Raw genomic sequence first — 11,911 nt, 5'->3', positions numbered from 1 at the left:
CCCCCGCCATGGGGTGGGGCGGAGCGTGCTTCCTCAGACGCGCGCGGGCACTAGCGGCGGAGGGAGCGCGCGCGGCGACGGCCGCTTCTCGGCGGCTCGGGGTGTGTATATTTGCGTGCGCGGGCGCGCGCTGTCCTGGCTAGGCGGGCCCGGTGCGTTTTGACTGCTCCGCGGTTCTGGGGCGGGGAGGAGGAGGTTTCCAGTGGACGCTGGTTCTTTTATTCCTGGACTGAAGGGGCGAGGAAGCCGAAGGTGAGACGTCTGGGCCGTCAGCGACCTGCCAGGACCTGAAGTCGAGGCGGAGTCCGGAGTGGCGCCGGACTTCGGCCGGGGTGCAGCTGCCGCTGGAAGGAAAGAGCGAGAGGCTGCTCGAGTGGCCCTCCTCCCTTTGTGCCTGGGGTGGGGTCCACGAAGGGCGGGCCTCAGACCCGGCCTCACCTCGGCGACCCGGGACTGTGTGGTGGGTCAGTGGGGGTGACGTCTACCTCTCCGCGGGGCAGAGGTTTCCGGGGGTCTTGAGGCGCCCCGGACTGAGAAGGCTCTGGAGGGGCACCTGGGAGGCCCGGAATTGCCCCGGGGCCTCGCGCCGATCCCTGCGTTCTCTTTAGGAAGCCCCCTTTGCTTACCTCCCCAGCCGCGCCCCCACCCCCCACCTGGACTTCCCAGTCTGTCTGTCCTTGCAGGGCTGTCTTTCCCAATAAAACCGTTGTGCACAGGTTTGGGTAAGTTGGCGCCTCGCTTTTCTGTCGGAGCTGGGTTCTCTGGAGGTTCAGTAGCCGATTTCAGGGACTCAGAATTCTGTTACGGGGAATAGTTGATAACCATCCTGCTCCTGTACCAGGAAGAGAAACTACAGAAAGAGGAAGCGGCCAACTGTTACGGTTTCCCTGGATGAAATTCTCTTTACTCTCTATATCACATCTTTGAAGAGTTTAAGTTTTATATTTTGATGTGGTTACAGGAGGTGGGACGCTGAGAATTTGTTCGTAATATTAGGATTTGTTCAGAGTTTAAAAACGTATTTAAAATGTACATATTTGGTTTTAATACGGCAGGGGAAAATTGGAAATTAGTTTCAGGTTGTCAGAGGTGTCTGTTTAGCAATTTGATACACCCTAAAAAATTAACTAATGATTAAGGAATGTTTTGTTTCAGTTGAGGTCGTAAAACGTTAGTAACGTTTGAAAAATACCGTAGCCTTGATTCTGATCATAACTTTTTCTTTTATCCTTCAGTTTCATGCTAGTACTGGGCATTTGGTGAACCTTGACAAGTATAGACAAGTGCTATATTTTCCCATGTTTGCAAGTGCTGCAAATATATAGTCATTGTTGAAACTTAATGATTATCCCTCTTCTTTTATACACTCTAAATTATTTGTGCTTATCCATATTTTTGCACTTAGGACATCACATTCTAATTATCTCTTCAAATTTTTCTCTCCCACTAGATTATGAATTCCTTCAGGGATATGATTTAATCTTCTCTGTAGACTTCAGGGCCTGGCACAGAGGAGGGGCTCAAATGTTTATTAAATGAATAAATTACTGAACACGTTTAGACACTGACTACATTGGGTAGAGTTCTGTTAATGTTTTTAAAAACCTGCAAATATTCGGATTGGGTTTTATACCCATGGAAAATTTTGCATTGTATTTGAAATAAAGCTGGTAGAAACTTCTTAGAGTAGGGGTGGGAGGGAGGGCAGAGGGAGAGGGAGAACTCTTGAGAACTCTTTTTTTTTTTTTTTTTAAGATTTATTTATTTATTTGAGACAGAACGAGAGAATAGGATAAATACTTCATGTCGGGGGAAGAACTGAAGGAGAGAGAAACTTAAGAAACAAACTCCCCAAGTGTGGAGCCAGACCCAGGACTGGATCTCACAATGCTTTGATCAGGACCTGAGGTGGTTACTTAATGGACTTCGTTACCCAGGTGCCCCGAAGGGGAGAGAGAGAATCTTACACAGGTTCCATGCTCATCATGGTGCCTGATGCAGGGCTCCATCAATCTCACGACCCTGAGATCATGACCTGAGTCAAAATCAAGAGTCATATGCTCAGGGGCGCCTGGGTGGCTCAGTAGGTTAAGCTCTGCCTCAGCTCAGGTCATGATCCCAGGGTCCTGGAATCGAGCCCCTCATCGGGCTCTCTGCCCAGCGGGGAGCCTGCTTCCCCTTCTCTCTCTGCCTGCCTCTCTGCCTACTTGTGATCTCTCTCTCTGTCAAATAAATAAAATCTTAAAAAAAAAAAAAAAAAGTCAGACGCTCAGCTGACTCTGAACCCCCGGGTGCCTCTCTTTGTATCCTCTTAATCTGAGGAATGACATCAGTGAGTATTTTCTGCTGCTTTTTCATACTTAGCAGCTCAGCTGAAACATTAATGGAGTAAGCTCGTGAGAAATGTGTTTACAGATGAAGACCTAGAGCTGACACTCACCTTGAGTGAGAACAATGCTCTGTTTAGTCTCATATTGGGTAAAGACAAGTTTCTAAACATTAGGATTTCAGTATGATTGTTATTTATAAAAATCTTAAAAAGAAGATACAAAAATGTTTTTAGTTACCTAAAGAAGGTTGTGCATTTTAAGACATAAGAGCAATTTACAAATTATAAAAAAAGTGGGCACCTGGGTGGCCCTGTTGGTTGGGCAATGCCTTTGGCTTGGGTCATAGTCCCGGAGTCCCAGGATAGAGTCCTGAATCAGGCTCCCTGCTCAGGGGGGAGTCTACTGCTCCTTCCGACCCTCTCCCCTCTCATGCTCTCTCTCAAGTAAATAAATAAAAATCTTTTTAAAATATTATAAATATGAAATGTAAATTGAAAAAAATTAAGACTATGGAAATGATATAGAAACCCCTAAATCTTGCTACTTAGAAGTAACCCCAAGTATGTTATGTTGAGTAGACTTCCTAATGTCTCCCTATGTATTTATATGATGCTAATGCATAATTTGTGCTGTATATGGAATCACATTTCTGATTTTTTTAAATGAGCAGTGTGCAGTGAACATCTTTCCATGTCAGTACATGGAGAAGGGTCTTATTTTAAATGGCTGTATAATACTCTATTTTATATACATGCTCTGATTTTTTTAATCCATATTCAGAAAGATGGGCATTTAGGTTGTTTTCATGTTTGCTTGTTTTTTAAATTTTTGTTTTGTTTTCATCTTTTTTCCACCTCACCTAAACATTCTCCATTAACTCTTTTTTTTGTTTTTGTTTTTGTTAAAGTAGGCTCCAGGCGCAGTGTGGGGTTTGACCTTACACCCCGAGATCAAGAGTCAAATGCCGTACTGACTGAGCCACTGAGGGACCCCTGTTAACGCTTTCTGTGGATATTTTTGCATACATATGTGAATGTCTTGTTGAGGTAAATTTCTAGAAGTGGGATTTCTGGGTTAGAGAGAATACTCACTTGAAATGGTTTTATATCTTATCATATTGCTTTCCAGAAAAGTTGCATCCGTTTTATACTCTTTTCAAGCGGGGCACATGAATACTCATTTTCTCACACCTTTGAAAGCCTGGGTTTTATCTGTTTCTGAAAATCTTTGCAAAAAGGTCTTATTTTCTTTATTTCTTATTACCAGTGAGGTTACACATCTTTTCATATCTTTATTGCCCTGACAAATATTGTGATTTTTGCCCAAAGCTCATGGTTGACCGGTCATCAAAAAATTTGAGGGAGGATGGACGCAAAAGCTCGAAACTGTTTGCTTCAACATAGAGAAGCCCTGGAAAAGGACATCAAAACGTCCTACATCATGGATCGTATGATTAATGATGGAGTTTTAACAGTATCGGAGGAGGAAAAAGTAAAAAATGAGGTGAAGCCCTCTGTGGAAGTCTGTGCTATAAAATTTTTTTCTTTCTAATTTTTATTTAAAAATGTATGATATAATTATTTGAGTTTAAAATATTTTCTTACATTTATTTCAGAACTTGCACTGTTCTCCACTAGTTTATGTTACCAACATATTCTTTGTAGTATGCTAAACTACTTATTTATTTTTTTAGCCCACTCAACAGCAGCGAGCAGCTCTGTTAATTAAAATGATACTTAAAAAAGATAATTATTCCTACATATCATTCTACAATGCTCTAATACATGAAGGGTATAAAGATCTTGCTGCCCTTCTTCAAAGTGGGATTCCTGTCATCTCTTCTTCCAGTGGTGGCAAAGATTCAGTTGGTGGAATAACTTCATATGGTTTGTATCCGTGATTTCTTCTATTACATTACTATCACAGTGACTACATTGCTACAGTTTGTCTTACTGTAAATGAAGTCTGTTGAAGAGACACATTATGATTAGTTCACTGAAAATGCATGTGAAAAAAACTATAGTTCTGTTTTCCAATTCAGGTTTTTCTTTGCACCCATGTTAACTGCACATTTTTCTTCGTGCCCAGTGGGCTGTCTACTGGGCACTTTTAGATATTAAAAAGACAGTTTTTAGGCCTTTAAGCTCTTCTCCAATTCTGTGTGTATTGAGTTCATGCATAGGAAAGAATAAGAATGTTTAGAAATCGTGTTCTTGAAAAAAATTCCACGTTTCCTTTACACCGTTCCTTCTAGTCTTCAGTATGAGAAAAAGAGATTGGATAGTCAGAAAGGAATAGGTTGTGTAAGGGCAGATATAGGTGGAGCTTTGCATTGTCAGTCATTTTGAAAAATACATGTTTTTGTTCTGCTAAATAAGAATGTTAAGGTTAGTATGCTCCATGTTTTCTTCTCCTGGGAGTTTTGAGGGTAAAGGCTCAACTTTGCTTTCTTTTTTTTTTTTTTTTTAAAGATTTTATTTATTTATTTGACAGGCAGAGATCACAAGTAGGCAGAGAGGCAGGCAGAGAGAGAGAGAGGAGGAAGCAGGCTCCCTGCTGAGCAGAGAGCCTGATGCGGGGCTCAATCCCAGGACCCTGAGATCATGACCTGAGCCGAAGGCAGAGGCTTTAACCCGCTGAGCCACCCAGGCGCCCCTCAACTTTGCTTTCTTTTGGTTTTATGGTATAACTTGAGTAACCATTTCAGAGTTCTATTCACTCATACTTGTTTCGTTTTGGATTTCAGTGAAGACAGTCTTATGTGAAGGTGGAGTGCCACAGAGGCCGGTGGTTTTTGTTACCAGGAAGAAGCTGGTGAATGCAATTCAGCAGAACCTGCTCAAACTGAATGGTGAACCAGGATGGGTCGTCATATATGGAATGGCAGGTTGTGGGAAATCTGTTTTAGCTGCAGAATCTGTTCGAGATCATTTTTTCTTAGATGGTAAGTTTGATTACCATGTGTTGGTGTCTAAAGAGAGATTCTTTAGGCATGATACTAGTTTCCTATTGCTGCTATAACAAATTGCCAAAAATTTGGGGGCGTAAAACAACACGAATTTATTATTGGACAGTTCTGAAAGTCAGAAGTCTGAAGTAGTTCTTACTGGGCTAAAGTCAGGGTGTCAGCAGGGCTGAGTTCTTTTGGAGGCTCTAGGGAAAATCCTTTTCCTTGTGTTCTCCAGCTTCTAGAGGTGCCTGCATTCCTGGACTTATGGTTCCTTCTTTCATTTTCAAGCCGGTGGTATATAATAGTGTCTTCAGATCTTTTTCTCTCTTTCTGATCTTTGCTTTTGTCATCAAATCTCTTTCTCTGACTCTCACCTTTTGCCTCTCTCTTCTAGGATCCCTTGGATGATCCAGGATAATCTCATCCCAAATCCTTAATTTAATTGCATCTGCAAAGTCCTTTTTGTCATGTAAGGTGACATAATTACAAGTTCTGTGGATTAGGATGTGAACATCTTCCAGGGGCTGTTAATCTGCCTACCCCAGGCATGATTAAATTTGGAATTTATTTTGTACCTGTCACAAGGAGGCTTGGCTAACTAGGCTAATAAATTCATATATTATCAGATGGTACTTATTATCACTGGGTTGAAGCTAGTTCCCTTGTATCTTAGTAATTGGAGGGTATTGTAGAGTTGAAAAGGATCTTCGAAGGTTGTCTAGCTTATATTCCTTCTTTTCAGAAGTACTGGACTTAACACTCTCCAGTTAGTTGAGTGCTGTAGAGAAAGGTTTTTGGAAACCCAGTTCCATTAATGATTCTCCTAGTGAGTGATTCTCCCATGTATTTGGCATCGTGTATTAAAATACTAATTCCAGGAGCACCTGGGTGGCTCAGTGGGTTAGAGCCTCTGCCTTTGGCTCAGGTTATGATCCCAGGGTCCTGGGATCAAGCCCCGCATCTGGCTCTCTGCTGAGCCTGCTTCCTCCTCTGTCTCTCTGCCCATTTGCAATCTCTGTCTATCAGATAAATAAATAAAATCTTAAAAAAATACTAATTCTATTTCTGTAATTAGTTTTTTCAGTTGCTTATCTTTAAAAATAAAAATCTTTAGTAACTTGTCTACCTTATGTGTAATCCCCAAGAAAAAGAAAAAAATGGGAGTTGACTATGGCATCTGATGGGTTTTTGAGGATAAACATTTATTTGTTTATTTATTTATTTAGTAATCTCTACACTCAGTATAGGGCTCAAACTGACAACCCCAAGATCAAGAGTCTCATGCTCTACAGATTGAGCCAGCCAGGTGCTCCTGCTGATAGGCTTACAGATTCATTCGACATCTAATGACTCTTTTTCTGCTTCAGGTATTCATGTATTCAGTAAATGTTTGAGAGACTATTGTGGAGCTTGACAAAAAAAGAAGGCCCAGTCTGTGCATCTAAGAAATTTGTTCATAGTCAAGTAGGAGATAAAGCGGCACCTGGGTGACTCAGTTAGTCAAGCATCTGCCTTTAGCTCAGATCATAATGCTAGGATCCTGGGATTGTCTCACAGCAGGCTCTTGCTCAGCATGGAGCCTGCTTTTCCCTCTGCTCCTACCTCTGCTTGTGCTTGCTCTCTCTCTCTCTGGCAAATAAATAAGATTAAAAAAAAGTTAAAACAACAAAAAACTCCCTGGAAAGGGCATGCTTCATTTAAAAAAAAAAGGAGAGACAAATATGTAAACAGATTATATGTGATAAATTGAACAGTAGAAACAAGTATATGGTACAATTATAGCAAAGGAAGGAAAAAAAATTCTCTCTCATGGGGAAGAGGATGGACAGGACAGGCTTCCTGAATGACATGACATTTTAACTGGAGTTTGGAGGAAAGATAGAAGTTTGCCAGGTGGACTAGGTAGGGATGGGAGAGTAGGGAAGGTGGGAAGGTACTGGGTAGTTACTGGAATAGGAAAGGGCATACTGTGTAGAAGAGCATTTAGGACATCTGGCAGGTGACCTTAGTGAATCTGTTGGGTTCCCAGGGTATTCACTGGGAATAGTTACACGCCTTCATCAGTCTTTGGTTGCCTCTATTCATTAGTGACTTCAAGGAGTATTTAAAGATTGGTCCTGACTTCTAGTTGTTAATAACTTTTTTCTTTACAATATAGAACAGGCAGTAAAGAGAGTTTATGATGAGATGACAAAATGTTGGAATAAATGATAAGCCTCTAAGAGGTTTAGAAGGATGGAGATTAGGGCACATCTGTTGTACTCACCTGGGCTTTAGTTTGTACTTCACAGCCCTTAGCGCTATTGATCATACTTTGGTTAGAAATATGCCCACTTTCCCCTTTGTCATTAGGTTTTGTGCAAGTCATGCAAGTCTTAGGGCTAAGGATTTATTTGAAGACTTACTCATTCACTCACTCACTCATTTATTCTACTACAAAGTTGATCACCAAGGGTGTTTCAGGATAAAGACGATTAAGTTCTTTTAGTGTGAAAAAATGGATTTTCCTTGTAGTATTATGAATTTCCTTTTAAAAATTGTAGCACACTGGGGCGCCTGGGTGGTTCAGTGGGTTGGGCCTCTGCCTTTGCTCCGGGTTGATGTCAGGGTCCTGGGATCAAGCCCCGCATCGGGCTCCTTGCTCAGCGGGGAGCCTGCTTCCCCCTCTCTCTCTGCCTGCCTCTCTGCCTACTTGTGATCTCTCTCTGTCAAATAAATAAAATCTTCAAAAAAAAAATTGTAGCACACTAATTTAAAGATTAAAAGTGTGCCCCTCAATTAGTTTAAATAACTCTAGATTATTAGGGTGAGTTTTCAGTTTTGGGGGTTAAAATGACCAACGATTTATGGAATAATTCCCCAGGAGTCGTATTATATAAATTGTGGTCTCAGAATAGATTTTATTTATTTGACAGAGAGAGATCACAAGTAGGCAGAGAGGCAGGCAGAGAGAGGGGGGAAGCAGTCTCCCTGCCGAGCAGAGAGCCTGATGTGGGGCTTGATCCAAGGACTTTTAGACCATGACCTGAGCTGAAGGCAGAGGCTTTAACCCACTGAGCCACTCAGGCGCCCCTCAGAATAGATTTTTAACCACTTTGTTTTGAGAAGATAGCAGTTGTCCAGTACATAGTGTGCTTAATATCACTCATATACTTCTATGATATCTTACATATGGAGCATTGAGTTAAACATTCCTTAGTTCACACCCAGTATGGTATTGGGTCTGTATAAGCCTTAGTTTCTTCCTGTGTTTATTTCCTTTTAAAAACTTCCCATCCTCATTTTCCTTTCCTTCTTCTAAGGAAAAACATACTTTTCCATTGTGTCTACTCTATACAACTACAGCACTATTTCATTTCTGACAGTAGATGTGTAGGTTTTCCGCACATCCGATAACTTTAAGACTGGTTGGGTGTCCTATAATTTAATTCAATTCTGACACTATGTGCATGGAGATAGTGACAGAGCCCACAGGTTAAGGGCCCTCCTGCCCCCCTCCCCTTCAGATAACCAATCACAAGTCCAGGTTGGTTTTTAAAAAAAATTAATTAATTAATTAATTTGATGGGGGAGAGAGAGAGATCACAAGCAGGCAGAGAGGCAGGCAGAGAGAGGGGGGGAAGCAGGCTCCCCGCTGCGCAGAGAGCCTGATGTGGGGCTCAATCCCAGGACCCTGAGATCATGACCTGAGCCGAAGGCAGAGGCTTAACCCACCCAGGTGCCCTAGCAAGTTCAGGTTGTTACATGTGCATCTGACCAAATGGCTATAGATTGGAGATTCCCTTTCCTTGGATTTGATTGATTTGCTAGAGCAGCTTTCTCAGGAAAGCATTTCACTTATGACATTACTGGTTTATTATAAAAGGCTATAACCCAGGAACAGCCAGATGGAAGAGATGCAGAAAGCAAAGTAAATGGGAAGAGGTGCAGAGCTTCCATGCCCTCTCTAGTGTACCATTCTCTCCACACTTTCGGTGCGGAGACTCTCTGTTTCCTGGTTTTGGGAGGCTTCATTACAAAGACACAACTGATTAAATCATTGGCCATTGGTGATTGAGTTCAGTCTCTATTCTCTCTTCCCTCCGCAGAGGTCTGAGAGATGTGGGGTGTGGTGCTGAAAGTTCCAACCTGGCAATGGTCCCCATCCTTAGCTTATAACAAGTCTTTCCAAAAATAACTTCATTAACAAGCTCAGGTGTGGTTGAAAGGGGCTTGTTACATGAATAGTTTCACTTTTATAGCTCCACAACTACTTCAGGAACTGGGAACAAAACTAAATATAAAAGATGCCCCTATGGCTCTTATTTAAGAAATTACAAGGGTTTTTTATCTGTGTGTCAAACAGTGATGACCAAATATATCGATCACAATATCACACCTCCCCATAGGTGCTCCTTCCAATTTTTTGTTTTTAAATTTTTTTTAAAAGATTTTATTTATTTATTTGATAGAGAGAGCACAGCCAGGGGAGCAGCAGAGGGAGAGGGAGAAACAGACTCTCCGCTGACTAGGGAGCCCAATGCAGGACTTGGTCCCAGGACCCTGGGATCGTAACCCAAGGTGAAGGCAGACGCTTAACCAACTGAGGCACACGCTTAACCAACTGAGGCACACAGGCACCCCCTTCCAGTATATTTAATGTATGTTCTTCATAAGCACATGTGTATTATATGTTTTCTTGCAAAATGTTTGTTGTTTGTAGGCAGATATTGTAAATTTGCATAATTGTTATAGTGTTAATTATTTTATTCTATTTCCTGTCTCTTTTGATGCTGTTTTTAAGAGTTATCCTTCCTGGCTGTATATCTTACTTGTTACACCTGATTGCTGCCCTATGTGGGATGCATCTAGCATGTTTTATTATTCATTCCCCTTAGCTAATAGGTACATAGATTGTCTCCAACTTTTTGCTGTCCTAGTAAAGCGGGGTTGAACTTTTACAGAAGTGAGAATTTTTTGAGTTTATGTATCTAGGAGCAGAATCACTAAATTGTAGAAAATGCTAATATCAAAGCTGATTGCTCTCCAGTCTGTACATTCCCACCAGTAGAGTAGGAGGCCTCCTATGTCCTCATTTCCTTATCTAGCTTTATAATTTTCCTCATCTAGCTTTATAATTTTTGCCAGGCCAAAACATTTGCATTTCTCTGTTAACTTGAATTTGACTATTTTTTCATAAGCTTTTTAGCTTTTTGAGTTTCCTTTTTTAATAAGTTTTGTTTGTATCATTTGTCTGTTTTTCCATTGAGATTTCTATCTTTTTTTCATTGCTTTCTAGGAGTTTCTTTTATATTCTAGATATTAGGCCTTGTTGGTTTTAGACTATATAAATATTTTTATTTATCTGTATTAACTTTATCCTGAATGTCTTTAACAAGTTTTAATTCTGATTTAGTTAAATTAACAAATTTTGGTGTCTTTTAATTTGTGCTTCTTGAACTTTGCTTAAGTAATCCTTACCATTCATATTTAGTTCATTAATGTTTTTGGAATCTGCTTTAATGTATCTACTAGTTCAAGAGTAGATACTTTTGCTTTTTTTTTTTTTTTAAAAGAGATGTGGGGCCCGATCCCAGGACCCTGGGATCATGACTTGAGCCAAAGGCAGACACTTAAGAGACTTAGCCACCCAGGTGCCCCAGATGCTGTTAGATTTTTAATTACTACTAGGAAAAGTCACATGTGAAATTGAGATGGGGTTAATTTTTCTCTGATTAAAGGCAGTTTTTCTGTGAATAAGTTTCTTTGAATGAATTACAGGTATAAGCCTCATTCAAGGCTAAATTGCTCCCTCTTGTGCCCATAGTCAAGATGTTTACATTCTTTCTGAAATGTGGAATTAATACTTAAGCATTTAACTATCATATTGTGACAGTAGGAGATTTGCAAATCAGTTGGTCATTTGATCCCTATCTTTCTTTGTAAAGTTAGCAGTGTTTTAATTTTCTTGCATAGTTTTCTTTTCTTCCCTTTTTTTTTTTTAAAGATTTTATTTATTTATCTGACAGAGATCACGGGTAGGCAGAGAGGCAGGCAGAGAGAGAGGGGGAAGCAGGCTCCCCGCTGAGCAGAGAACCTGATGCGGGGTTTGATCCCAGGACCTTGGGATCATGACCTGAGCTGAAGGCAGAGGCTTTAATCCACTGAGCCACCTAGGTGCCCCTTCTTCTTTTTTTTTTTTTTTAAAGTAAACTCTTCCCCAAAGTGGGGCTTGAACTCACGACCCTGAGATCAAGAGTCACATGCTCTACTGATGAAGCCAGCCAGGCACCCCTTGCATAGGTTTCTAATGCCCTAATTTTTTAGTTTTAAATTTAGGAGAAAAAGACTTTTTTTTTTTTTTTTTGCTTTTGAACATACTGTGCTTTTTTTTTTTTTAATTTTGTTTTTAGTTGACTTATAGTTGACATACAATGTTACATTAGTTTTAGGTATACAACAAAGTGATTTGAGAACTCTGCTGTGTTACGCTGTACACACCACAACTATAGCTAGCATCTGTTACCATACAGTACTATTATAATACCATTCTCTATATTTCCTATGCTGTACCTTTCATCCCCTGGACTTACTCATTCCATAACCAGAAGTCTGTACTTCCCACTCCCCATTGCCCATTTTGCCCCTTCCC

General features: G+C 40.8%; 1 protein-coding gene across 5 annotated transcripts in view; it reads left to right on the top strand.

Annotated features, from left to right (window-relative positions):
- The first annotated feature begins 57 nt into the window (after positions 1 to 57).
- The window catches only part of APAF1 (apoptotic peptidase activating factor 1), an 87,453-nt gene continuing 75,599 nt past the window's right edge, over positions 58 to 11,911 (top strand). Inside the window, exons 1-5 of one of the 5 annotated variants that reach the window (XM_032346683.1) lie at positions 58 to 101; positions 3,238 to 3,376; positions 3,659 to 3,833; positions 4,024 to 4,216; positions 5,077 to 5,274. In XM_032346683.1, the coding sequence (XP_032202574.1) occupies positions 3,696 to 3,833; positions 4,024 to 4,216; positions 5,077 to 5,274 (529 nt within the window). In that variant the 5' untranslated portion in view covers positions 58 to 101; positions 3,238 to 3,376; positions 3,659 to 3,695. The other 4 variants (XM_032346685.1, XM_032346682.1, XM_032346680.1 and 1 more) reach the window with 4 other exon arrangements.

The sequence above is a fragment of the Mustela erminea genome, chromosome 6, assembly GCF_009829155.1.
Source record: "Mustela erminea isolate mMusErm1 chromosome 6, mMusErm1.Pri, whole genome shotgun sequence".
In the NCBI taxonomy this organism is placed as follows: Eukaryota; Metazoa; Chordata; class Mammalia; order Carnivora; family Mustelidae; genus Mustela; species Mustela erminea.
The sequence above is the reverse complement of the archived record's forward strand: the minus strand, read 5'-3'. Positions and strand labels throughout refer to the sequence as shown.